General features: G+C 61.9%; 3 protein-coding genes across 3 annotated transcripts; 1 reads left to right on the top strand and 2 right to left on the bottom strand.

Moving 5' to 3' along the window:
• Positions 1 to 230: 230 nt before the first annotated feature.
• Positions 231 to 1,701, top strand: KCNJ10 (potassium inwardly rectifying channel subfamily J member 10). Its single transcript, XM_062511200.1, has 2 exons — positions 231 to 321; positions 548 to 1,701. Exons 1-2 carry the CDS (start codon positions 231 to 233, stop codon positions 1,699 to 1,701), a joined length of 1,245 nt encoding a protein of 414 aa, XP_062367184.1.
• A 2,048-nt stretch (positions 1,702 to 3,749) lies between these two features.
• Positions 3,750 to 11,722, bottom strand: F11R (F11 receptor). Its single transcript, XM_062511244.1, has 10 exons — positions 11,717 to 11,722; positions 10,766 to 10,862; positions 10,659 to 10,715; positions 8,450 to 8,563; positions 7,975 to 8,118; positions 7,091 to 7,293; positions 6,266 to 6,368; positions 5,318 to 5,429; positions 4,360 to 4,408; positions 3,750 to 3,816 (listed from the first exon to the last, which is right to left on the bottom strand). The coding sequence occupies exons 1-10, from the start codon at positions 11,720 to 11,722 to the stop codon at positions 3,781 to 3,783; spliced, it is 921 nt and encodes a 306-aa protein (XP_062367228.1). The 3' UTR covers positions 3,750 to 3,780.
• Positions 11,723 to 13,952: 2,230 nt separating this feature from the next.
• On the bottom strand, positions 13,953 to 26,554 carry USF1 (upstream transcription factor 1). The gene is made up of 11 exons (XM_062511365.1): positions 26,514 to 26,554; positions 24,156 to 24,224; positions 23,039 to 23,088; positions 21,929 to 22,047; positions 20,859 to 20,960; positions 20,394 to 20,583; positions 19,659 to 19,746; positions 18,415 to 18,473; positions 17,218 to 17,312; positions 17,005 to 17,133; positions 13,953 to 14,654 (listed from the first exon to the last, which is right to left on the bottom strand). Exons 2-11 carry the CDS (start codon positions 24,161 to 24,163, stop codon positions 14,565 to 14,567), a joined length of 930 nt encoding a protein of 309 aa, XP_062367349.1. The 5' UTR covers positions 24,164 to 24,224; positions 26,514 to 26,554; the 3' UTR covers positions 13,953 to 14,564.
• Positions 26,555 to 27,791: the final 1,237 nt, after the last annotated feature.

Below are 27,791 nucleotides of genomic sequence, written 5' to 3'. Positions count from 1 at the left end.
CCATCCATCATTTTCATCTCCCCATCCATCTTCTCTGTCACCCCCTTACCTCTCCCTTGTGTCCTTCCTCCTGTCCCTCACCTGTCCCTACAGATGACATCTTTTACCTGTCCCTCACCTGTCCTTCACCCATCCCTCACCTGTCCCACATCTGTCCTCACAGATAACATCTTTTACCTGTTCACCTGTCCCTCACCTGTCCTTCACCCGTCCCTCACCTGTCCCTGCAGATGACATCTCTCACCTGTCCTTCACCCGTCCCTCACCTGTCCCTGCAGATGACATCTCTCACCTGTCCTTCACCTGTCCCTCACCTGTCTCTGCAGATGACATCTCTCACCCATCCCTCACCTGTCCCCACAGATGACATCTCTTACCTGTTCATCTGTCCCTCACCTGTCCCCGCAGATGACCTCTCTCACCTGTCCCTCACCTGTCCCCTCAGATGACATCTCTTACCTGTTCACCTGTCCCACACCTGTCCCTCACCTGTCCTTCACCCATCCCTCACCTGTCCCTGCAGATGACATCTCTTACCTGTCCCTCACCTGTCCCCCGCAGATGACGTCCTCCACCAAGGTGTACTACAGCCAGACCACGCAGACCGACAGCCGGCCGCTGATGGGGCCGGGGCTGCGGCGGCGCCGGGTGCTGACCAAGGACGGCCGCAGCAACGTGCGCATGGAGCACATCTCGGACAAGCGCTTCCTGTACCTCAAGGACCTGTGGACCACCTTCATCGACCTCCAGTGGCGCTACAAGCTCCTGCTCTTCTCCGCCACCTTCGCCGGCACCTGGTTCGCCTTCGGCGTGGTCTGGTACCTGGTGGCCGCGGCGCACGGCGACCTGCTGGAATTCGAGCCGCCCGCCAACCACACGCCGTGCGTGATGCAGGTGCACACGCTGACCGGCGCCTTCCTCTTCTCCCTCGAGTCCCAGACCACCATCGGCTACGGCTTCCGCTACATCAGCGAGGAGTGCCCTCTGGCCATCGTGCTGCTCATCACCCAGCTGGTGTTGACCACCATCCTGGAGATCTTCATCACCGGCACCTTCCTGGCCAAGATCGCGCGGCCCAAGAAGCGCGCCGAGACCATCAAGTTCAGCCAGAACGCGGTGGTGGCGCAGCACGACGGCAAGACCTGCCTGATGATCCGCGTGGCCAACATGAGGAAGAGCCTCCTGATCGGCTGCCAGGTCACCGGGAAGCTGCTGCAGACTCACCTGACCAAGGAGGGCGAGAGCGTCCGGCTCAACCAGCTCAACGTGGACTTCCAGGTGGACACGTCCTCGGACAGCCCCTTCCTCATCCTGCCCTTGACCTTCTACCACGTGGTGGACGAGGCCAGCCCGCTGCGGGACGTGTCCCTGCGCTCGGGGGACGGCGACTTCGAGCTCGTGGTCATCCTGAGCGGCACGGTGGAGTCGACCAGCGCCACGTGCCAGGTGCGCACGTCCTACCTGCCCGAGGAGATCCTGTGGGGCTACGAGTTCACGCCGGCCATCTCGCTGTCGGCCAGCGGCAAGTACGTGGCCGACTTCAGCCTCTTCGACCGCGTGGTGAAGGTGGCGGCGCCCTGCTGTCACCACGAGGCCGTGCGGTTCGGGGACCCCGAGAAGGTGAAGTTGGAGGAGTCGCTGCGAGAGGCGGAGCGGGAGGGAGAGGGGGCCCCGCTCAGCGTCCGCATCAGCAACGTCTGAGGGGGGACACGGAGGTGACATCGGCACCGGGGTGGCACCGCAGCAAGGGGGGGCGGCGGCGCCCAGGTGGCACCGGAGCAAGGGGGTGGTGGAGGATGCTGGAGGTGGTGCCGTGTCTGGGGGTGTCACCGGGTTCAAGGGGACGCCAACATCTGGAGGTGTCACCAGCCCTGGAGGTGTCACCAATGCTTGGAGGTGTCACCAGCCTCAGAGTGTCACCAGCCCCTGGAGATGCCACCAGCTCCAAAGTGACACCAACATCTGAAGGTGTCACCGGGTTCAAGGGGACACCGACATCTGGAGGTGCCACCAGCCCTGGAGGTGTCACCAATGCCTGGAGGTGTCACCAGCTCCTGGAGATGCCACCATCCCTGGAAGCATCACCGACCCCAGGGGGACACCAACATCTGAAGGTGTCACCAACCCCTGGAAATGTCACCAAGGCTGGAGGTGTCACTAACCCCTGGAAATGTCACCAGTGCCTGGAGGTGCCACCAGCCCCACAGTGCCACCAATGCCTGGAGGTGCCACCAGTCTCTGAAAGTGTTACCAATGCCCAGAAGAGCCACCAGCCAAGATGCCACCAATGCCTGGAGGTGTCACTAACCCCTGGCAGTGCCACCATCTGAAGGTGTCACCAATACATGGAGGTGCCACCAGCCCCAAAGTGCCAGCTATGCCTGGAAGTGCCACCAGTACCTGGAGGTGACACCAGCCTCAAAGTGCCACCAACCCCTTGAGGTGGCACCATGTCTGGAGGTGCCACCAGTCCCAAAGTGCCACCAACACCTGGAAGTGCCACCACCCCAAAAGTGTCACCAACCCCTGGAGGTGCCACCAGTCCCCAGGGGGCCGCTGCTGCCCCCCCCTCCCAGGGGAAACTGAGGCAGGAGACCCCCCCCCCAACCCCCCTGAGACCCCCCAAGCGCTGGAGCCCCTCCCTGTCCCCTTCCCCCCCCCCCCCCCCCACTCCGGGCAGTGTCGGGGGGTCCCCCTGGGGTGTCACCGATAATCGCCCACCGTGTCCCCTCCCCCCCACCCCCCCCCGGGCCGGGGTCCCCTCCCCCCGCCCGTCGCTGCTGCTTAACGTAGACCCCGCAATTAACGCGGCCCCCCCCCCGCGCCGGGGCAATTAGTGCCACTAATTAAAGGTGTCAATAATGAGGAAGGAGCGGGACGCCCCCCCGCGACACCCCCAAAACCGCCCATGTCCCCTCCTCCCGGGGGGGTGAGCTCGGTTTGGGGGAGGGGGGAGAGGGGCAGGAGTTCAATAAAGGTGACGTCGATGGCGGGGGGTGTCCCCAATGTCCCCACGGCGTTCCCTGATGTCCCCTCAGTCCCCAGAGAACCCCCCCAGTGTCCCCAGGGGTCCCAAATGCAACCCCCCAAGGTCTCCGCCAGTCCCCAAGGTCCCCCTAAACCTCCTACCATGTCCCCAACGTCCCCTCAGCTCACGGGGACACCCCCAAGGTCCCCTGGAACCCCCCCAATATCTCCTCAATGTTCCCAGAAACTCCTCCAATGACCCCAGGGGTTCCCCAGTGTCCCCAGAGATCCCCCCCAGTGTCCCCAGAGACCCCCCCCCAGTGTCCCTTCAATGTCCCCAGAGACCCCTCCCAGTGTCCCCCTGCAGTGTCCCCCCAGTGTCACCAGGCCAGGTAAAGGACACAGGTTTATTTCCAGTCCCCCTCCCCACCCCATCCCAGTACAGACTGGGACCAGTGGGACACGTGTGATGTCCCCACCTGGTGGCACCAGCCCCACCCCCCTCCCAGAGCCCCCCAGGGACAAAGAGGGGACAATGGGGGGGGGGGAGGGGGAGGGACACGGGAGACAAAGGGAAGACAAAGGGGGGGACAATGGGGGACACAAAGAAGGGACAAGGAGGGGACAATGGGGGACACAAAGAAGGGACAAGGAGGGGACAAAAGTGGGGACACAGGGACCCCCCAGCCCCCCCAAGTTCCACAGGCAGCAGCGGCGAAGGCACCAGGCGAGGATTTAAAAAAAAAACGGCAGCAAAAATCCCGCGGGAATTCCAGGATTTGGGAAAAAGTGTCCGAGGGGGCGGGAGTGACGTCACACCAGGAACGAGGAGGTTTGCTTGAACTCGCTCTGTGGGGACACGGGGACAGCTATGGGGACACGGGGACAGCCATGGGGACAGCCATGGGGACATTAATAGGGACATGGGGACATCAATAGGGACACGGGGACAGCCATGGGGACACGGGGACAGCCATGGGGACAGCCATTAATAGGGACATGGGGACATCAATAGGGACATGGGGACATCAATAGGGACATTAATAGGGACATGGGGACAGCCATGGGGACATCAATAGGGACATGGGGACATCAATAGGGACACGGGGACAGCCATGGGGACACGGGGACAGCCATGGGGACAGCCATTAATAGGGACATGGGGACATTAATAGGGACATGGGGACATTAACAGGGACATGGGGACATCACAGGTGACACCATCACCCCCCACCACTACCATCCCCATCCCCAGGACCCTCCTCCCAAGGGATGCTGGGGACACCAGAGTGTCCCCCTGCCACCGCAGTGTCCCGCACAGGGTGGTGGCAGGTCCTGGTGTCCCCAGGGTGTCCCCAGGGTGTCCCCAGGGTGTCCCCAGGGTGTCCTTACCTCGCTGCGCCTCGAGGGCTGGCTGTAAATCACCTTCTTCCCGCCGGCACTGCGGGGAAATCGGGATTGGGATGTGCCACCCCCTCTGTGTCCCCTCTGTCCCCACCGGGGGACACCCCAAGGGACCGTGGTGACACTGGGGTGACACCGAGGTGACACCGCAGGGATATGGGGGGGGGGGGTGGGATCACCCAGGAGGAGGAGGTGGCTCCAGAGGGACTCACTCTGTTTTTTCTGGAAAAAAGGCGAAAAAAAGTGGGATCAGGGGACATTACTGGGACATGGGGGGACATTACTGGGACATGGGGATGTTCATGGGGACATGGGGCCATTCTTGGGCCATTTCTGGATCCATGGGGTCATTCCCAGTCTATCCCAGCCCATCCCCGACCATTCCCAGTCCATCCCAGACTGTCCCCAGTCCATCCCAGTCCATCCCTGACCATTCCCAGTCCGTTCCCAGTCCATCCCTGACCATTCCCAGTCCCAGTCTGTTCCCGGTCCATCCCCCTCCATCCCCAATCCATCCCTGACCATTCCCAGTCTGTTCCCAGTCCATCCCTGACCATTCCCAGTCCGTTCCCAGTCCATCCCCGTCCATTCCCAATCCAACCCTGACCATTCCCAGTCCATTCCCAATCCATCCCTGACCATTCCCAGTCTGTTCCCAGTCCATCTCTGACCATTCCCAGTCCCAGTCTGTTCCCAGTCCATCCCCCTCCATCCCCAATCCATCCCTGACCATTCCCAGTCTGTTCCCAGTCCATCCCTGACCATTCCCAGTCCCAGTCTGTTCCCAGTCCATCCCCCTCCATCCCCAATCCATCCCTGACCATTCCCAGTCTGTTCCCAGTCCATCCCTGACCATTTCCAGTCCCAGTCTGTTCCCGGTCCATCCCCCTCAATCCCCAATCCATCCCTGACCATTCCCAGTCTGTTCCCAGTCCATCCCAGTCACTCACTGCTGAAGTAGCCGCGGCTGTAGGCGAACCAGATCCCGAATCCGGCGAGCGCCAGGACCAGGAGCAGCAGCACCACGGCAGCCACGATCCCACCCACGTTCACCTCACCTGGGGGAAACGGGATCGGGGCGGTTTTGGGGTGCCCAGGTCCAGATGGGGCTGGGATTGAGGCTGGATCCCAGCAGGGAGCAGATGGCAGTGGGAATTCGGGGATTCCCAAACCCAAATGGGGCTGGAATTGGGATTGGATCCAACTGGAGGGGAGATCCCAGCAGGGAAAGGGATCCCAGTGGGAATTTTGGGGTTCCCAGATCCAAATGGGGCTGGGATTGGGGTTGGATCCAGCTCACAGAGGTGGATTCCATCAGAGAGCAGATTCCAGTGGGAATTTCGGGATTCCCAAATCCAAACGGGGCTGGGATTTGGGTTGGGTCCACCTGGAGAGGGGCTGGATCCCAGGGGGAATTTTGAGGTTCCCAGATCCAGATGGGGCTGGGATTGGGATTGGATCCAACTGGAGGGGAGATCCCAGCAGGGAAAGGGATCCCAGTGGGAATTTTGGGGTTCCTGGATCCAGGTGGGTCTGAGATTTGGGTTGGATCCAACTGGGAAGGGGCCTGGATCCCATTAGGGAGCAGATCCCAGGGGGAATTCTGGGGTTCCTGACTCCAAATGAGGCTGGGATTGGATCCAACTGGAGAGCAGCTGGATCCCAGTGGGAATCTCGGGGCTCCCAGCTCCAAATGGGGCAGATCCCAGCAGGAATTCCAGGATTCTCACCTCCAGCCTGGCTCTCCCCCGTTAGATCGGCCATTCCCACATTCCCACTATGCCAGGGCTCATTAACTTAATTAACGAGGCTGATCCCAGGGGCCAGGGAGTGGGAAAGGGACGGGAATGGGATCGGGAATGGGATGGGGATCGGGGTTGGGATGGATCCTTACTGGCTTCCATGCGGAACACGTTGGATTTTTGGGGGGTCCCGACGTTGTTGGAGGCCTCGCAGTGATAATCACCCGTGTCCCAACCCCCCACTGGCTCAAAAACCTGGAAAAGGGGCAGGGTCAGGGAAAAATGGGGGAAAAAGGGAATGGGGGAAAAAAATGATGGGGGGGGGGAAAAAAAAGGATGGGGGGGAAAAGGATGGGGGGAAGAAAAAGGATGGGGGGAAGAAAAAGGATGGGGGGAAGAAAAAGGATGGGGGGAAGAAAAAGATGGGGAAAAAAAAGGAAAAGGGAGAAGGGAGAGCAGGAGGGCAGGAGAAGGGAAATGGGAAATGGGAGAGCAGGAGGGCAGGAGAAGGGAGAAGGGAGAGCAGCAGGGCAGGAAAAGGGAGAGCAGGAGAAGGGAGAGCAGGAGGGCAGGAGAAGGGAAATGGGAGAGCAGCAGGGCAGGAGCAGGGAGAAGGGAGAAGGGAGAAGGGAGAGCAGCAGGGCAGAAGGGAAATGGGAGAGCAGCAGGGCAGGAGAAGGGAGAGCAGGAGAAGGGAGAGCAGGAGGGCAGGAGAAGGGAAATGGGAAATGGGAGAGCAGGAGGGCAGGAGAAGGGAGAAGGGAGAGCAGCAGGGCAGGAGAAGGGAGAGCAGGAGAAGGGAGAGCAGGAGGGCAGGAGCAGGGAGAAGGGAGAAGGGAGAGCAGCAGGGCAGGAAAAGGGAGAGCAGGAGAAGGGAGAGCAGGAGGGCAGGAGAAGGGAGAAGGGAGAGCAGCAGGGCAGGAGCAGGGAGAAGGGAGAAGGGAGAGCAGCAGGGCAGGGACGCCCCCGGCACTGACCAGCTCCCCCGTGCTGGGATCCAGGCTGTAGGAGGAGTTGCGGAAGGCCGGGCTGGATTTGGGGTCCTGCGGCAGCTCCGTGCCGTCCTTGTACCAGCGGAACGTGGGCGGGGGCGAGCCCTGATCCTCCGAGCAGCGCAGCACGGCCCGGGCACCCACGGTGGCAGAGCTGGGAACGTGGGCCAGCGGCTTCCCGGGGGGAACTGCGGGTGGGGACGGCGACAGTGACACGGGCAGGGACAGGGACAAGGACAGCACCGTCCGGAGCCACCCCGGGGACAGGGACAGTGACAGGGACAGTGACAATGACAGCTCTACCTGGAGCCACCCCAGGGACAGGGACAATGACAGCTCTACCTGGAGCCACCCCAGGGACAGGGACAGGGACAGGGACAGTGACAATGACAGCTCTACCTGGAGCCACCCCAGGGACAGGGACAGTGACAGTGACAAGGGCAGCACTGTCCAGAGCCACCCAGACACAGGACAGGACCCCACAGCACGGGGACAGGGGCTGCCAGTGCTCCCAGTAATGCACAGTGCCCGCCCGGTGTCCTCCCAGTAACCCCCAGTAATGCTCACCCAGTACCCTCCCAGTATGATTCCAGTATCCCCCAGTGTCCATCCCTCCCCCAATGGTGACAATGTCCCTCCCCCCAGGCTGGAATTCCCCATGGCTTGGAGGGGACAGAGGGGACAGCAGGGACAGTGTCCTCCCTCCTGGCTGGGTGTCCCCACGGGACAGAGGGACAACAAATCCTGGGCCAGGAGGGGACAAGGGCCAGGGACAGGGACAAAGCCAGGGCCAGGCATGGGTGACAAGGACATGGCCAGGGATAAGGGACGGGCATGGGGACAAGGGACGGGGACAGTGGTGGCCTCACCTTGGACAATGAGGTTGACCTCGGACTTGGCGATCTGGTTGCCATCCCCCACCACCTCACAGATGTACTTCCCGCTGTCCTCCCGTGTCACCGACTGGAACCGGATGGACGTGCGCGAGAACTGGACACGGTTCCGGTACGGCTCTGGGGGACACCGAGCTGGGACACCGGGGACACCACGGGGACGCCCAGGGACACCACGGGGACGCCCAGGGACACCGAGCTGGGACACCGGGGACACCACGGGGACGCCCAGGGACACCGGGGACACCACGGGGACACCCAGGGACACCAAGCTGGGACACCGGGGACACCACGGGGACGCCCAGGGACAGCTCTGGGGGACACAAAGCTGGGACCCCCACTGGGACACAGTGACTTCCCCACGGCTCCACAGGGACACCCCAATGTCCCCACGGACACAGGACCCTCCACTGTCCCCCAGTGTCCCCAGTGTCCCCCAGCGTCCCCGTACCTGTGAGCTCCCCCCCGTAGTAGATGAGTCCCAGGGATGAGCCCCTCTGGAACTTCCACTCGATGCGGGGGTTGCTGCCCCCCGAGCGGAACGCGGCGCACGGAATGTCCACGGCTGTGGAGAGAGAGGGGGACAGGGGCTGGGACAGCGGATCCGCCAGAACCGGAACCAGGGCCAGAACCGGAACCAGGGCCAGGGCCGGAACCAGGGCCAGAACTGGAACCAGGGCCAGGGCCAGAACCAGAACCAGGGCCAGGGCCAGAACCAGAACCAGGGCCAGGGCCAGAACCAGGGCCAGGGCCAGGGCCAGAACCAGAACCAGAACCAGGGCCAGAACCAGGGCCAGGGCCAGGGCCAGAACCAGAACCAGGGCCAGGGCCAGAACCGGAACCAGGGCCAGGGCCAGAACCAGGGCCAGAACCGGAACCAGGGCCAGAACCGGAACCAGAACCAGAACCAGGGCCAGGGCCAGAACCAGAACCAGGGCCAGGGCCAGAACCAGAACCAGGGCCAGGGCCAGAACCAGGGCCAGAACCGGAACCAGAACCAGGGCCAGAACCGGAACCAGGGCCAGGGCCAGAACCAGGGCCAGAACCGGAACCAGAACCAGGGCCAGAACTGGAACCAGGGCCAGGGCCAGAACCAGGGCCAGCCCACTCCTGGATGAGTCCAGAACCAGGATTGACCCAAACCGGGATTGGCCAGAATCAGGATCAGCCTGGAATGCCAGGATAGGCCCAAACCCAGGATCATCCTGAACTGGGATCAGCCCAAACCCAGGATCAGCCCAGAACTGGGATCATCTTAAACCGAGGATCATCCTGAACTGGGATAAGCCCAAACCCAGGATCACCCTGAACTGGGATCAGCCCAAACCACGATCAGCCCAGAACTGGGATAAGCCCAAACCCAGGATCACCCTAAACTGGGATCACCTTAAACCTAGGATCATCCTGAACTGGGATCAGCCCAAACCCAGGCCCACCTAATCCCAGAATCAGCTGGAACACGAACTTCCCACTGCACCGGAACCATTAAGGCCGGGATTCTGTCCCCTCCTTGTCCTGTGCCAGGTCAGGCTTGCCCCCAGGTATTAATTAATTATAATCATGAATATTCATTAAATCTGCTCCTTATCTCATCCAGGAACATTCTTTCCCCAGGCCTCGTTTCCACAGCTCTGCCTCACCCTGGGAATCCTCTGGTGGTCCTGGGAGCCACCTAAGGGGTCCCTGGGGACATTCCAGAGCCCCATTCTTGACCTTCTTTTTGGGCCAGCACAGCTGCTTTTGTCACGTAACATCCAAAAAAACCCCAAACTTCCTAAAAAAACCCAACTTCAAAAAAAAAAACCACCGTGGTTCCCTTTTTCATCTGTTCCTCCTTCAGTTTTGGCCGTTTTTCCTGCTCTGTCCTCACTTTGACAGCGACTGGAACCGACCTGAGTGGTTTTATCTGTGGGGTTGCGGTCACAGCCCTGACTGGGATCAGCCCAAAACTGGGATTAGTCCAAACTGGGATCATCCTAAACTGGGATCAGCCCCAACTGGGATCATTCTAAACCAGGATCAGCCTGAACTGGGATCACCCCAAAACTGAGATCAACCCAAACAGGGATCAGCCAGAACTGGGATTACCCAAAACCAGGATCACCCCAAAAACAGGTTCACCCCAAACGGGGGATCACTCAAAACCAGCATCACCCCAAACAAGCATCACCCCAAAACTAGGATCACCCCAAACCAGGACCACTCCAAACTGGGCTAACCTTGAACTGAGACCATCCCAAACCCAGGATCACCCCAAACCAGGATCACCCCAAACTCAGGATCACCCTGAATTAGGATCACCCCAAACCAGGATCACCCTGAATTTGGATCTCCCCAAACTGGGACCACCCAAACCACAATGACCCCAAAACCAGGATCACTCAAACTGGGACTACCCAAAACTAGGACCACCCTGAATTGAGATCACCGCAAACTGGGATCACCCAGACTGGGACCACCCTGAACTGGGATGACCCCCAAACCAGGATGACCCCAAACCGGGATGACTCCCCAAAACTGGAGACATCCCAAACCAAGCCCCCAAACCCTCCCCAGGTGAATCTCCCACCCCCTGGCCCCGGGCTCCCCTGGGGTGACAGAGCCGGTGACAGTGCAGGGACACTGGGGACACGCTTGGGGACGCATTTGGGGACACTCACGTTTGTGCTCCGGCACTTCCTTGTTCTCCGAGGTCACCTGGGCTGTGGCCAGCGTGGCTACCGAGGGAAACAAGGGCTGAGCCACCCGGGGGTGGCCGGGAGGTCACCGGGAGCCCCGGGCACGGTCACCGCTCCCGGGAGCCGGAAAATCCCGTCCGGGCACCTCCCGCCCTGCCCAGTTTCTGTCCAGTTTCTGTCCAGTTTCTGCCCAGTTTCGCAGGAAACCGACCGGGAATGTCGCAATTCCGCGAGCTCCGCGGGGACACCCCCGTGTCACCCCCCCCCCCCCCCCCCCACCAAATGTCGCATCTGGGACATCCCTCAGGCCCGGGTTTGGCACCGGTGACTCATTCCAAACGGGAATGTCACCGGGAATGTCGCCGGGAACGCCTCGGCCGCCACCCTCCTGAGCCACCTTTGCACCCCGAGCCGCTGCCAAGCGAAACCCGAGCGGGAAAATTGGGATTTAGGGGGGGAAATTGGGATTTTGCGGGGGGAGGAAATCGGGATTTGGGGGAAAAGATGGGATTTCGGGGGGGAAAATCGGGATTTGGGGGGACGGAAATTGGGATTTAGGAGGGGTTAATAGCGGAAAAATCAGGATTTGGAAAGAAAAGGGTGGAAAAATCGGGATTTGGGGTCTGGGAATGGTGCGGGAGCTCAGCCTGGAGTGGCTCGGGAAAGAGGGGATGGGATTTTGGGGTTGTTTGGGTGGATTTGGGGAATAAACAACTGGATGGGAACATCCCTTGCAATTCTGGGATCAACCTGGGATGGGGACCCCAGCTGGGAACTGGGGCCCGCTAAAACCGGGTTTAAATCCTCCAGGATTGGGCCAATCCAGATCAGTTTTGGGTCCAAATAATCCGGGATTGGGCCAATCCCGATCTGTTTTGGGTCCAAATAACCCGGGATTGGGCCGAACCAGACCCATTTTGGGCCCGACCCAGCCGGGATCTGGTTAATCCCGAGCCAGGGCAGGTCCAGCCCAGGCGGGATGGGGTTAATCCCGGGACTGTTGAACACAATGGAGGGGACAGGAAGGCCACCCCTGCCACCGCCATTCCCGGTGCCTCCGGTCCGGATGCGCCGCCGGAACCCCGGGACCCCCCAAATTCCCGGGGCTCGGGGGAGCCGGGATTGGGCTGCTCCCGGTGGGGTCTTCAGGATTTCGGGGGTCCCGGGACCGCTGTTCCCCCTCCCGGTGACCCCGAACCGGGGGGGTCCCGGTATTGCCGGTATCGGGACCCCCGCCCCGGTACGGACCGGGCACACCGAGACCCCTCCACCCCGATACCGGCACCGCCCGGGAACCCATCTGGGCTCGGTCCCATCGAACCCATCGCCTCTTCGGTACCGGGACCGGCTCCCCCAAACCCTCCTTGAGAACCCCCCGGGACCGGCGCCGCCACGAGGGACCCACCGGGACCTCGACCGGGACCCACGCACGTGGACCCCCCCCTGCCCAAACCCCCCTGAGGTGACCCCGGCCCGGTCCTGACCCCCCCGGGTGATCCCGCTCCTTCCCCGACCCCTCCCCCGGTACCGACCGTCCCCAACCCGGTCACCACGGGCCCCCCGTTAAAGACCCCCCACCCCTTTCCCGAGCCCCCCTTGTCCCGTACCCACCGATCCCCCTCCCACCGGAGGCCCCCGTTTCTCCCCCCACATTCCCGACCCAATCCCCGGTCCCTCGAACCCCTCCCCAATTTCTCCAGCACTCACCGAGCCCCCTTCCCATTTCCCCTCCCGGTTCCCTTCGCCCCCCTCCCCAGTTCCCTCCCCTCCCCTCCCAGTTCCCCTCGCCCCCTCCCCAATCCACCCCGGTTCCCCTCGCCCCACTCCCCAATTCCCCGCCGCTCTCACCGAGCCCCCCCAGCAGCAGCAGTAGCCGCGGTGGCCACAGGCTCCCCCCGGGTCGCCCTTCCCGGGGTCCCCGCTCCGCTCCCGCCATGGCGCCGCCGCCGCCCCGCGCCAGGTGCGCCCGCCCCGCCCGGCCACGCCCACAGAACGATGAGGCCACGCCCACACCGCCAGGTGCTGCTTGGCCACGCCCCCTCCGCGCCCCTATTGGTTGTTCCGCCTGTCAGTTCAAAGCGGCGCTCGGTGATTGGCCGGGCGGGTCCCGTCCCCGTGGATGGATTGGGTGAGAGGAAGGGCGTGGGGAGGGCGGGGAGCGGTGGCCAATGGGAGTGCGTGCTGTAACTTCTGACCAATGGGAGCGCGAGCGGGGCGGGGAGGGGGCAAGGCCTGGTGTTGCCATGGCGACGGGACGGCCTCCGCCGGTAGGGGGCGCTGAAGGCCTGCCCGGGGTTCCCAGTTCGGACCAGTGACCACCAGTGACCTCCCCCAGTGACCTCCCCCAGCGACCTCCAGTGACCCCCCCAGTGACCACCAGTGACCTCCCCCAGTGACCACCAGTGACCTCCCCCAGTGACCTCCCCCAGTGACCTCCAGTGACCCCCCCAGTGACCACCAGTGACCTCCCCCAGTGACCTCCCCCAGTGACCTCCAGTGACCCCAGTGACCACCAGTGACCTCCCCCAGTGACCACCAGTGACCTCCCCCAGTGACCCCCCCACAGCGACCTCCAGTGACCCCCCCAGTGACCACCAGTGACCTCCAGTGACCCCCCCCATGACCACCAGTGACCCCCTGCGTGACCACCAGTAAGCCCCAGTGAGCCCCAATGACCACCAGTAACCACCAGTGACCCCCCAGTAACCACCACTGGCCTCTCAGGGAAATCCCAGTGACCCCCCCACCAGTGACTGCCCAGTGCTCCCAGTTCAGACCACTGGCTCCCAGTACATCCCAGTCCCCTCTCAGGGGAGGTCCTCGGGGGATTTTGGGGACCCTGGTGGGGTGTCAGGAATTTTTTGGGGTCCCTTTGGGGGAAGTCCTGAAAATTCTGAGGTTCCTTGATGGAATTTGGGAGAATTTTGGGGTCCCTGGGGAAATTCAAGGGAATTTTGGGGTTCTTTTGGGGAATTCCAAGGGAATTTTGGGGTCCCCTTCAGGGAATTCAGGGGAATTTTGGGGTTCTTTTGGGGAATTTTGGGGTCCCTGGGGAAATTCAAGGCAATTTTGGGGTCCCTCGGGAAGAACCTGGAGGACCTAAAAAAAACAAATCCCTATTTTTATTTCTTTTCCACTTTGCTTTTTTTTTTTCTTTTTTTCTTTTTTTTTTTCTTGGAATTTTTTTTTCCCGGTTTTTTTTTTTTTTTTTTTTGCAATTCTGAGAGTTTTAAAAAAAAAAAAAAAATCCCAAAACCTCGCTGGGTGGGGGGGGAAGGTAAAAGGGGAGGGGGGGGGGGGGGGGGGAAGGGGCAAAATGGGGGTGGGGGAGGGGTGTGAGGAGGGGTCCCAACAACCCAAACCCCTCCCAAAATCCCCTCCCCCAAACCCCAAAACCCCCCCCCAAGGGGGACGCGGGGGGAGGGGAGACCCCAAATCCCCTTTTTTGGGGGGAGGGGTAACATTGGTGATGGGATGGGGGGGGAGGGGTGTCCCAAAATTTTAGGGTAGGGGGGTGGGGGAGGGGCGGGGCCGACGTCCAGCGGGCTGAGAGCGTGGGGGGTGGGAGGCGAATTTTGGGGGGGCAACGTTTGAAGGGATTTGGGGGGGATTTGGGGAATTTTGGGAGTGTGGGGGGTGGGGGGTCTCGGAGCACCCCCGAGACCACGTGGGGAGGGGTGATGGGGTGGGGGAGGGGTCACACGGTCATGATTTGGGGGGGAGGGGGGGAGGGGAAGAACCGAGCATGGGATTGGGGAGGGGGGGGGTGGAGTTTTGGGATTGCGTGGGGGGTTTGGGGGTGAGGAAGGTGGATTTGGGGTTTTTTTGGGGTGCGGCGGGGGGGTGGGGTTTGGGTGTTTTTGGGGTCCCGGGGGGGCTTTTGGGGGGTCAGTGGGTGTCGTTTTTGATGACGATCTCCAGCCCGTGCTGGCGAAGCTGCGCCCGCAGCAGCAGGTTCTTGTTCTTCAGCTCCTCCACCTAAATTATTTGGGGGGTGGGGGGAAGGGGGTCCAGGGGGGTCTTTGGGGGGGGATCAAACACCCCAAAATATCCCCCTGAACCCCAAAATATCCCCCCAGTGAAATCCCAGTACTGCCCAGTGCTCCCAGTACAGCCCAGTAACCCAAACCCGCTGCAGCAGGTTCTTGTTCTCCAGCTCCTCCACCTGAATTTGGGGGGTCCGGGGGGGTTTGGGGGGGGGGGGAGTCAGACACTCCCAGGACCCCAGAATGGATCCCAACAATCCCAGTGATCCCAGTCCCATCCCAGCCCCGCTCCCAGTCCCTCCCAGTGCTCCCAGTCCCACCTGCTGGCGCAGGACCTCGTTGTCCATCTGCAGCTGGTCCAGGCCCTGATCCCATCGATCCCAACCCCATCCCAATGATCCCACTGATCCCAATCCCATCCCACTGATCCCAATCCCATCACAGCCCCACTCCCACTCCTTCCCAGTACCCACAGCCCCACTCCCAGTCCCTCCCAGTGCTCCCAGCCCCACCCCCAGTCCCTCCCAGTCCCACCTGCTGGGGCAGGACCTCATCCATTTGCAGCTGGTCCAGGCCCTGATCCCACTGATCCCAATCCCATCCCAGCCCCACTGATCCCAGCCCCATCCCAACAATCCCAATCCCATCCCAGCCCCACTCCCAGTGCCCACAGCCCTGCTCCCAGTCCCTCCCAGTGCTCCCAGTCCCACCTGCTGGCGCAGGACCTCGTTGTCCATCTGCAGCTGGTCCAGGCCCTGATCCCATCGATCCCAATCCCATCCCAATGATCCCAATCCCATCCCAACGATCCCACTGGTCCCAGTCCCATCCCAGCTCCGCTCCCAGTCCCTCCCAGTGCTCCCAGTCCCACCTACTGGCACAGGACCTCGTTGTCCATCTGCAGCTGGTCCAGGCCCTGATCCCATCGATCCCAATCCCATCCCAATGATCCCAATCCCATCCCAACGATCCCACTGGTCCCAGTCCCATTACAATGACCCAGTCCCATCCCAGCTCCGCTCCCAGTCCCTCCCAGTGCTCCCAGTCCCACCTGCTGGCGCAGGACCTCGTTGTCCATCTGCAGCTGGTCCAGGCCCTGATCCCATCGATCCCAATCCCATCCCAATGATCCCAACCCCATCCCAACGATCCCACTGGTCCCAGTCCCATTACAATGACCCAGTCCCATCCCAGCTCCGCTCCCAGTCCCTCCCAGTGCTCCCAGTCCCACCTGCTGGCGCAGGACCTCGTTGTCCATCTGCAGCTGGTCCAGGCCCTGATCCCATCGATCCCAATCCCATCCCAATGATCCCAATCCCATCCCAACGATCCCACTGGTCCCAGTCCCATCCCAGCTCCGCTCCCAGTCCCTCCCAGTGCTCCCAGTCCCACCTACTGGCACAGGACCTCGTTGTCCATCTGCAGCTGGTCCAGGCCCTGATCCCATCGATCCCAATCCCATCCCAATGATCCCAATCCCATCCCAACGATCCCACTGGTCCCAGTCCCATTACAATGACCCAGTCCCATCCCAGCTCCGCTCCCAGTCCCTCCCAGTGCTCCCAGTCCCACCTGCTGGCGCAGGACCTCGTTGTCCATCTGCAGCTGGTCCAGGCCCTGATCCCATCGATCCCAATCCCATCCCAATGATCCCAACCCCATCCCAACGATCCCACTGATCCCAATCCCATCCCACTGATCCCAATCCCATCACAGCCCCACTCCCACTCCTTCCCAGTACCCACAGCCCCACTCCCAGTCCCTCCCAGTGCTCCCAGCCCCACCCCCAGTCCCTCCCAGTCCCACCTGCTGGGGCAGGACCTCATCCATTTGCAGCTGGTCCAGGCCCTGATCCCACTGATCCCAATCCCATCCCAGCCCCACTGATCCCAGCCCCATCCCAACAATCCCAATCCCATCCCAGCCCCACTCCCAGTGCCCACAGCCCCGCTCCCAGTCCCTCCCAGTGCTCCCAGTCCCACCTGCTGGCGCAGGACCTCGTTGTCCATCTGCAGCTGGTCCAGGCCCTGATCCCATCGATCCCAATCCCATCCCAATGATCCCAATCCCATCCCAACGATCCCACTGGTCCCAGTCCCATTACAATGACCCAGTCCCATCCCAGCTCTGCTCCCAGTCCCTCCCAGTGCTCCCAGTCCCACCTGCTGGCGCAGGACCTCGTTGTCCATCTGCAGCTGGTCCAGGCCCTGATCCCATCGATCCCAATCCCATCCCAATGATCCCAATCCCATCCCAACGATCCCACTGGTCCCAGTCCCATTACAATGACCCAGTCCCATCCCAGCTCCGCTCCCAGTCCCTCCCAGTGCTCCCAGTCCCACCTGCTGGCGCAGGACCTCGTTGTCCATCTGCAGCTGGTCCAGGCCCTGCAGCTCCTCGCTCAGCCGCAGGTTGCTCTGCCGCAGCTCCTGGATGTAATCGCAGGCCTTGGACAGGATCCCGCCCTTGCTCTGGGAATTCCGGGATTTTGGGGTCACCGTGGGAATTCCGGGACCCCAAAGGCGCGGTGGGGGGAGGGGAGGGGGGGGTGGGACCTGTCCGGATTTGGTGTTTTCCATGGAGCAGTCAGGGATGATCTTGGACAGCTGCACGATCCAGTTGTTGATCTTGTCCCGGCGCCGGCGCTCCACTGGGAACGGGAATTCCCAATGGGAATGGGGGATTGGGAATGGGGGATTTGGAACGGGAATTCCCAATGGGAATGGGGGATTGGGAATGGGGGATTTGGAATGGGAATTCCCAATGGGAATGGGGGATTGGGAATGGGGGATTGGGAACGGGAATTCCCAGTGGCAATGGGGGATTGGGAATGGGGGAATTCCCAGTGGCAATGGGGGATTGGGAATGGGGGATTCCCAGTGGGAACAGGGGATTGGGAATGGGGGATTGGGAATGGGGGATTGGGAATGGGGGATTGGGAACGGGAATTCCCAGTGGCAATGGGGGATTGGGAATGGGGGATTCCCAGTGCCAACGGGGGATTGGGAATGGGGGAATTCCCAGTGGCAATGGGAACAGGGAATTGGGAATTGCCAGTGGAAATGAAGGAATTGGGAATTGGGGTGGCCCCTCAGGAACTGGGATGACCCCCTGGGACGGGGGTGACCCCTGGGGTGACCCTTTGGGATGGGGGTGACCCTTTGGGATGGGGGTGACCCCTGGGGTGACCCTTTGGGATGGGGGTGACCCTTTGGGATGGGGCTGACCCTTTGGGATGGGGGTGACCCCCGGGGTGACCCTTTGGGATCAGGATGACCCCTGGGGTGACCCTTTGGGATGGGGGTGACCCCTGGGGTGACCCTTTGGGATGGGGGTGACCCTTTGGGATGGGGGTGACCCCTGGGGTGACCCTTTGGGATGGGGGTGACCCTTTGGGATGGGGGTGACCCCTGGGGTGACCCTTTGGGATGGGGGTGACCCCTGGGGTGACCCTTTGGGATGGGGGTGACCCTTTGGGATGGGGGTGACCCCTGGGGTGACCCTTTGGGATGGGGGTGACCCTTTGGGATGGGGGTGACCCCTGGGGTGACCCTTTGGGATGGGGGTGACCCCCGGGGTGACCCTTTGGGATGGGGGTGACCCTTTGGGATGGGGGTGACCCCTGGGGTGACCCTTTGGGATGGGGGTGACCCTTTGGGATGGGGGTGACCCCCGGGGTGACCCTTTGGGATGGGGGTGACCCCCAGGTGACCCTTTGGGATCAGGATGGGGGTCCCGGCCGGCCCCGGTACCTTCGTTGTGCTGTGCCCGGCGCTTTTCGTCCCGCGTGGCTCGGGGAGCCTCCGACTTCCTGTGGGGAGAGGCACAGGTGGGCACAGGTACGCCTGGGTGTACCCCAGGTGCATCTCTGATGCGTGCCAGGTGTGCTTGGGTGTGTCCAGGTGTGTCCCAGGTGTCCCCATGTCTGCCCAGATGTGTTTGGGTCTGTCCAGGTGTCCCCATGTGTGCCTGGATGTGTCCCAGGTGTGTCCGGGGCGCGTCCCAGGTGTCCCCCAGGTGTGTTCAGGTGTGTTGGGGTATGTCCCAGGTGTGTTTGGGGTGTGCCCAAGGTGTGTTCGGGTGTGTCTCAGGTGTGGTTTGGGTGTGTCCCAGGTGTGGCTCGGGTGTGTTGGGGTGTTTCCCAGGTGTCCCTGTGGTGTGTCCCAGGTATGCCCTGGGTGTGTCCCAGGTGTTGGGGTGTGCCCCAGGTGTCCCCCAGGTGTGTTGGGGTGTGCCCCAGGTGTGTCTGGGGTGTGCCCTGGGTGTGTCCCAGGTGTGTTGGGGTGTGTCCCAGGTATCCCCCAGGTGTGTTGGGGTGTGTCCCAGGTGTCCCCCAGGTGTGTTGGGGTGTGCCCCGGGTGTGTCTGGGCTGTGCCCTAGGTGTGTCCCAGGTGTGTTGGGGAGTCCCCCAGGTGTGTCTGGGGTGTGCCCCAGGTGTGTTGGGGTGTGTCCCAGGTGTCCCCCAGGTGTGTTGGGGTGTGCCCCGGGTGTGTCTGGGCTGTGCCCTGGGTGTGTCCCAGGTGTGTTGGGGAGTTCCCCAGGTGTGTCTGGGGTGTGCCCCAGGTGTGTTGGGGTGTGTCCCAGGTGTCCCCCAGGTGTGTTGGGGTGTGCCCCGGGTGTGTCTGGGCTGTGCCCTGGGTGTGTCCCAGGTGTGTTGGGGAGTCCCCCAGGTGTGTCTGGGGTGTGCCCCAGGTGTGTTGGGGTGTGCCCCAGGTGTGTTGGGGTGTGTCCCAGGTGTGCCCCAGGTATGTCTGGGGCGTGCCCCAGGTGAGCCCAGATATCTCTGGATGTGTCCCAGGTGTATCCCAGATCCAACTGAGTGGGGTCCAGGTGTGTCCCGGGGTGGCTGAGTGTACCCCACCTGTATCCCAGATGTGTGCCAGGTGTGCCCAAATTTATCCCATGTGCGCCCAGGTGTGTCTGATTATGTCCCAGGTGTATCACAGGCGTACACCAGGTGTATCCAGGTGTTCCCAGGTGTGTCCCAGGTACTCACGGGGAGTAGGGGTGGGCGCGGGGGGCGATGGAGCGCTGGGCCCCCCCTGGGAGCACTTCCTGTGGTGACATCATCACGAAAAACTGCCCTGCGAGCCCAGAGCCACAGGTGAGACCAAACCCCACAGGTGAGATCCCAATCCCACAGGTGAGACCCCCAATCACACCCAGGTGAATCCTAACCCAACCCAGGTGACCCCAAACCCATCCAGGCACCCCCCACATCCAATCCAGATACCCCCAAACTGGGACAGGTGTGCCCCAGTTCACTCCAGGTGACGCCAAATTGGGACAGGTGATCTCCAATTCACTCCAGGTCACCCCAAACTGGGACAGGTGATCTCCAATTCACTCCAGGTGAGCCCAAATTCAACTCCAAGTGACCCCAAATTGGGACAGGTGTGCCCCAGTTCACTCCAGGTGACCCCAAACTGGGACAGGTGATCTCCAATTCACTCCAGGTGAGCCCAAATTCAACTCCAAGTGACCCCAAATTGGGACAGGTGTGCCCCAGTTCACTCCAGGTGAGCCCAAATTCAACTCCAAGTGACCCCAAATTGGGACAGGTGTGCCCCAGTTCATTCCAGGTGACCCCAAACTAGGACAGGTGATCTCCAATTCACTCCAGGTGAGCCCAAATTCAACTCCAAGTGACCCCAAACTGGGACAGGTGAACCCCAATTCACTCCAGCTGCGCCCCACTTCACTGCAGGTGCGCCCAACCCCCGTGGCTCACCTGTGGGCGTGGGCTGGCCCAGCAGCGCCTCGGAGCTCTGGGTGGTGACCACGGCGGTGGCCGCGGTGGCCGCGGTGGCGGCGGCGCCGTCGGCCACGCCCGCGGCAGGGAAGTAGGTGTAGTGAGTCTCGGTGGGAGCCGCCTCCGTCTCCACCGCGTCCTCGCTGGTGAACGCGCCCTGGATCACCGCCTGCGCAGGTGAGACAGGTGAGGGACAAGGGACAGGTGAGACAAGTGAGAAACGGGTGAGACGCAGGTAAGAGATGAGGCACAGGTGGGACAGGTGAAGGACAGGTAAGACACAGCTGGGACAGGTGAGGGACAGCTGGGACACACATGGGACACAGGTGAGATGCAGATGAGGCAGGTGGGACAGGTGAGGCACAGGTGAGACAGAGGTAGGACAGGTGAGATACAGGTGAGGGAGATGGCACAGAGGGACACAGGTGAGGCCACGTGACACACCTGTGTCATGGACTGCGTGGCTGGGTAACCGCTGATGGCGCTGGTGCCCTCGGTCTGCGCGTCCAGCTGCCCGTCAGCCACCTGGATCACCCGGTACATCACCTGGGACAGGTGGGACATCACACAGGTGTGACACAGAGACCTCCCAAGAGCCACCCCAGTGTCCCCCAGGTGTGCCACACCTGCTCTTGGCTGGAACCAAATGCCCCCAGTCCCCTGGTGCCCCCAGAGGTCGCCCCAGGTGCCTCCCAGGTGTACCCCAGGTGTACCCAGTTACCCCCCCCTGTATCCAGGTGTATCACAGGCAGCCCCAAGTGTATCTAGGTGCCTCCCCAGGTATATCCAAGCCCTCTCAGGTGTATCCAGGTGTTCCCAGCTGTCCCCCAGGTGTGCCCCAAGTGTACCCCAGGTGTGTCCAGGTATTCCTAGGTGTACCCAGGTGCCTCCCAGGTGGCTGCAGGTACCTCCCCAAGTATATCCAAACTCCCTCAGGTGTATTCCAGGTGTATCCGAGCTGTATCCAAGCCCCCACATGAGCCCAGGTGTGTCCGGGTGTATCCAGCTGCCCCCCCCAGGTGCCTCCCCAAAAATATCCAAACTCTCCCAGGTGTATCCCAGGTGTACCACTGGTATATCCCAGCTCCCGCAGGTGTGCCCAGGTGTATCCCAGGTACATCCAAGCCTCCCCATGTGTCCAGGTGTACCCAGGTGCCTCCCAGGTATGCCAAGGTGCCCTCCCAAGAATATCCAAACTCTCCCAGATTTACCCCAGGTGTATCCCAGCCCCCCCAGGTGTATCCCAGGTGTGCCCAGGTGTATCCCAGCCCCCCCAGGTGTATCCCAGCCCCCCAGGGGTATTCCAGGTGTATCCCACGTGTGCCCAGGTGTATCCCAGCCCCCCCAGGTGTATTCCAGGTGTATCCCAGCCCCCCCCAGGCACATCCCAGGTGTACCCCCACCCCCCCAGGCACATCCCAGGTGTGCCCAGGTGTATCCCAGTCCCCCCAGGCATATCCCAGGTGTGCCCAGGTGCCTCCCCCCCCGTCCCCAGGTGTGCCCAGGTGTGGTACCTGCGTGCCGCCACCCTCAGTCCTGAACACATACTTGACACCGGGGTCAGGGAAGGTGGCAGCTGATTGGATGCTGGCGATGGCCACGCTCGTGGGGTCCTCGCCGGTGGCCACCGAGCCTGGGGAGGGGGCACCCAAAATCGGGGAGAGGGCACCCAAAATCGGGGAGAGGGCACCCAAAATCGGGGAGGGGGCACCCAAAATCGGGGAGGGGGGCACCCAAAATTGGGGAGGGGGGCACCCAAAATTGGGGAGGGGGCAGTACAGCACAGCGGGGGGGAGCACTGCCCCCCTCACTTCCCCAACCCCTTCATGGCCCCCCCACAACCCCTCCAGAGCCCCCCACAGACACCCCAAAATCCCATAACCCACCCACAAACACACCATAACCCCCAAAGACCCCATAGCCCCCCACAGACACCCCAAAATCCCATAACCCACCCACAAACACACCATAGCCCCCAAAGACCCCATAGCCCCCCATAGACACCCCAAAATCCCATAACCCACCCACAAACACACCATAGCCCCGAAAAGACCCCATAGCCCCCCACAGACACCCCAAAGACCCCCAGAATCCCCCCCGTAACTCCCAGACACCCCATAACCCCCCTGAGCTTCCCCATAGCGCCCCAAACCCCCCACAGACACCCCACAACCTCCCAACGACCCCATAACCCCCCTGAGCTTCCCCATTGTGCCCCACAGCCCCCCCATAGCACCCCAAAACCCCCAGACACCCCATAAACCTCCCAAAGACCCCATAACCCCCCCGAGCTTCCCCACAGCACCCCAACCCCCCCCCCAAATCCCCATAATTCCCCCATAGCCCCCAAAGACTCCCCCCCAAAAAAACCCATAAATCCCCAAAAAACCCTAATTCCCCCCCCAACCCCTCTGAATCCCCATAATACCCCCCAAGACCCCCCAATAAAACCCCATAACCTCTCTGAGCCCCCCATACACCACAACCCCCCCCATAATCCCCCCCACAAAAAAACTATAATCCCCCAACAGCCCCCCCCAAAATCCCCCATAGCCCATCCCCCAAAGACCCCCAAACCTCCCCAGATCCCCCCAAACCCAAATTTTGGGGTCCCCCCCCCTCACCTTCCTGGATCTGCACCGTCCCCTCCTCAGTCTCTGCTGCTTTTTGCTGCCTGGGGGGGGGAACAAAATAAGGGGGGGGGGGGGGGTCCCTGAGCCCCCCCCAAACATCCCAACCCCATATCTGGGACCCCCCCAAATCCCCCAAACCCCAAATCTGGGACCCACCCCCCCCCAAAATCCCCCCATCCCCAAATGTGGGATTCCCCCAAATCCCCCCACCTCAAATCTGGGGGGATTTGGGGGGGGGGGGGGGGGGGGGCTATATTTGGGGTTAGGGGATTTGGGGGGGGGGGGGGGTCCCACACTTGGGGCTGGGAGGATTTGGGGGTGTCCCCGATTTGGATTTGAGGGGATTTGGAGGAGGGTCCAGATTTGGGGGGATTGGGGGGGTCCCACATTTTGGGTTGGGGGTATTTGGGGGCATCCCAGATTTGGGCAGTTTTGGGGAGGGGTCCTAGGGCAGTTTTGGGGGTCCCAGATTTGGGATTTGGGTGTCCTAGCGTGGTTTTGGGGGTCTGGGGCCATTTCAGGGGATTCACTTTTGGGGGTCCCAGAGTTGATTTTTGGGGGTCCAATAGCAGATTTTGGTGGGGGCGGGTGAGTTTTGGGAGTCCCACATTGGATTTGCGGGGTCCCAGATCAGATTTTGGGGATCCCAGGTGGGATTCTGGGGATCCCAGGTGGGATTTTGGGGATCCCGGGTTGGATTTTGGGGATCCTGGGTTGGATTTTGGGGATCCCGGGTGTGATTTTGGGGATCCCGGGTGTGATTTTGGGGTCCCGGGTTGGATTTTGGGGATCCCGGGTTGGATTTTGGGGTCCTGGGTGGGATTTTGGGGTCCCGGGTTGGATTTTGGGGATCCCGGGTGTGATTTTGGGGTCCTGGGTGGGATTTTGGGGATCCCAGGTGGGATTTTGGGGATCCCAGGTTGGATTTTGGGGATCCCAGGTGGGATTTTGGGGATCCCAGGTGGGATTTTGGGGTCCCAGGTTGGATTTTGGGGTCCCGGGTGGGATTTTGGGGATCCCAGGGGGGATTTTGGGGTCCCAGGTGTGATTTTGGGGATCCCAGGTGGGATTTTGGGGATCCCAGGTGGGATTTTGGGGAGCCACTCACCCCTTCATGGCTCGGCTCCCTCGGGCATCAGCGGGGCGGGAGCGGAGGAGCCTGATGGCCTTCAGAGCCCTGTGGGGACAGCGGGGTCAGGGACAGGGACATGGGGACAGGGGGACAGGGGGACGGGGGGAGATGGGGACAGAGGGGACACCCCACTGCACACAGTGGGGTCACGGACAGTGGGACACAGGGACATCATGACACGGGGACATTGGGACACAGGGGAGTGGGATAAAGACACTGAGGGGGACAGGGACATGGGGACAGGGATACCGGGATATGGGGACAGGGATATGAGGATACACAGATATGGGGATGGGGACGGGGACATGGGGACAGGGATATTGGGATATGGGGACAGGGATACGAGGATACACAGATATGGGGATGGGGACGGGGACATGGGGACAGGGATATTGGGATATGGGGACAGGGATACGAGGATACACAGATATGGGGATGGGGACGGGGACATGGGGACAGGGATACCGGGATATGGGGACAGGGATATGAGGATACACAGATATGGGGATGGGGACGGGGACATGGGGACAGGGATATCGGGATATGGGGACAGGGATATGAGGATACACAGATATGGGGATGGGGACGGGGACATGGGGACAGGGATATTGGGATATGGGGACAGGGATACGAGGATACACAGATATGGGGATGGGGACGGGGACATGGGGACAGGGATATCGGGATATGGGGACAGGGATATGAGGATACACAGATATGGGGATGGGGACAGGGACATGGGGACAGGGATATTGGGATATGGGGACAGGGATACGAGGATACACAGATATGGGGATGGGGACAGGGACATGGGGACAGGGATATTGGGATATGGGGACAGGGATATTGGGATATGGGGACAGGGATACGAGGATACACAGATATGGGGATGGGGACGGGGACATGGGGACAGGGTCAGGGGCATGGGAACACAAGGATGGAGACAGGGATGGGGACATGGGGACAGGGACAAGAGATGGTGACAGGGACACGACAGGGACATGGGGGTCACAGGGGGTCACGGATGGGAACGGGAACTGGGACATGGAGACAGGACTGGGATGGGACACTGGGACGGGACACTGGCCACCCTGACCAGACACTGGCCACCACAGCAGGAGTGACCACTGTGACCAGCCACAGCCACCACGGAACACTGGCACTGTGACTGGACACTGGCCATGATGGGACACCTGCCACCATGATGGGACACCGGCCACAACAACTGACCGCTGGTCACCACCAAGGGACACCTGTGAGGAGCCACAGCCACATTTCCAGGTGTCCCCCCAGTCCCACCTTGCATCCCAGGTGACAATGTGTCCCCAAACCCACCAGCTCCCCCATGGTGACACTTCGGGGTCCCCCCAGTCACCCCAAGGTGGGCGTAACCTCCCCTCAATGGGGTCACCCTCAGTGTCCCCACTGTCACCTGGACTGGGGAAATGGGGGGAGGGGACAAGTTGGGGGTCACTGGGGGGGATGACAGCAGGGACATGAATGAGGGCTTATGGGGGGACAGTGACACAGCGAGAGGGACAAGAATTTGGGGGGGACATTTAGCGGGGGTGACAGACAAGGGAGGGACACGAAGGGGGGTGACAGTGACTGGGGGGACACACACATGAAGGGGGGGATGACATGGAGAGGGGGTGACAGTGACAGACCCAGGGGAGGGACACAAGGTGGGGGAGGGTGACAAAACTGGAGGGGGGCGACAGTGACGGAGCAGGGGGGAACAGGGGTCAGCAAGGGGGTGACAGAGTGGGGACACACAAAGGGGGGTGACACGAAGGCGGGTGAGAAACCCGGGGGGAGGGGGCGGACACGGAGGGGGGGGTGACAGAGTGAGGGGCGGACACGAAAGGGGTGACAGCGACAGAACGGGGACACACACACGGCGGGTGGGGAGGGTGCCAGGGAGGGGGAGGGGACACAAAAGGGGTGACTAAGTGTGTGTGTGTGTGGGGGGGTCACAACGGAGGCGACACCTCCACAGCGGGGCGGGGGGGACACGAAAGGGTGACGAAGTGGGGGGGGGGGGGGAGGGGTGCGGGGGGGCGACACGCAGGGAGGTGACACCGACACACGGGGGAGGTCGTTACCGAGCGGGGGGAGGGGACACAACCGGGGGGTGACAGTGACAACCCGCTGCGCGCGCCTGAGGGGGGGTCACCCCCGCCGCCCCCACCCGCCCCCCCCCTCGCCCCTCCCCGCGGGCCCGGCGGGCGCGGCCGCTCCTCCCCCCCCCCGCGGCCGGGGCCGTGCCGAGGTCGCGGTGTCGCCGTTCCCGGCCGGGTTCTCCGCCCGGGGCCCCCCGGGCCCCCCCGGTACCTCTCGGCCTCGGGCCCTGCGCGCCTTCGGCCCCTTGTCTCGCCATGGGCCCCGCACATGCGCACGGCGCCGCCGCGCCGCCATCTTGCGCGCGGGCGGAAGTTCCCCCTCACGCGGCCCCGGCCCAGCTTCGCGCCGCCATCTTGAGCCGGGGCCGCCATCTTGGCGCCGGGCACGGCCGCCCTCACGGCCGGGCGCCATCTTAGAGCACGGGACCGCTCGCGGCGCCATCTTAGACGGCGAGGCGCTTCCGCCGGCATCTTAGGTGAGGGCGGCGCCATGTTGGAAGCGGGCGGTGTTTGGTGAGGGCCACGACGGGGGCGTGGGGACAGGGCCGGAGCCCCCCGAGGGTGCGGGACCTCCGCCCGGCCCGTCGGTCCCGGAGGGGTTCGGGAGCTGCGCTCGGAGACCCCGGCCCGCCCTCGCGGTGAGGCCGCTGCGGGCGCCGCCATGTTGAGGCAAAGATGGCGGTGGTGTTAACAACGGCCGGGGTTATTGCTGGGTTTGTGTGGTCTCGGTGTCCCACTGTCCCCGTGGGCCTGTGTCTCCATGTCCCTGTATCTCTGTATACTCGTGTCCAAACAAACACGTGTTCTCCTGTCCCTGTATCCCAATGTCCCCAACGTCCCCGTGTCCTCCATCCCCACACCCCAATGTCCCCATGTCCCCATTTCTCTGTGTTCTTTGTCCTCATGTTTCTATGTCCTCAATGTCCCCCTGTCCCCATGTCCATGTGTCTCCACACCTCTGTATCTCTGTGTCCCCAGGTCCCCGTGTCTCCCTGTCCCAATGTCCCCAAGTGACCTCATGTGCCAATGTCCCCAATGTCCCTGTGTCCTCCATCCCCACATCCCAATGTCCCAATATTTCTCTGTCCCAATGTCCCCATGTCCCCATTTCTCTGTTCTTTGTCCCCATGTTTCTATGTCCTCAATGTCCCCCTGTCCTCATGTCCATGTGTCTCCACATCTTTGTATCTCTGTGTCCCTATGTCCCCATGTCCCCCTTTCCCAATATCCCCCATGTCCCCACATCCCTATTTTCCTTGTCCCCCATGTCCCCACATCCCAATTTCCCATGTCCCCAATGTCCCTCTGTCCCCATGTCCCCCTTTCCCAATGTCCCACTGTCCCCATTGTCCCTCTGTCCCCATGTCCCCTTTCCCAATGTCCCCACATCCTAATTTCCCATGTCCCCAATGTCCCACTGTCCCCATTGTCCCTCTGTCCCCATGTCCCCCTTTCCCCCTTTCCCTCTGTCCCCAATGTCCCACTGTCC

The sequence above is a fragment of the Cinclus cinclus genome, chromosome 31 (assembly GCF_963662255.1).
Source record: "Cinclus cinclus chromosome 31, bCinCin1.1, whole genome shotgun sequence".
NCBI lineage: Eukaryota > Metazoa > Chordata > Aves > Passeriformes > Cinclidae > Cinclus > Cinclus cinclus.
The sequence above is the reverse complement of the archived record's forward strand: the minus strand, read 5'-3'. Positions and strand labels throughout refer to the sequence as shown.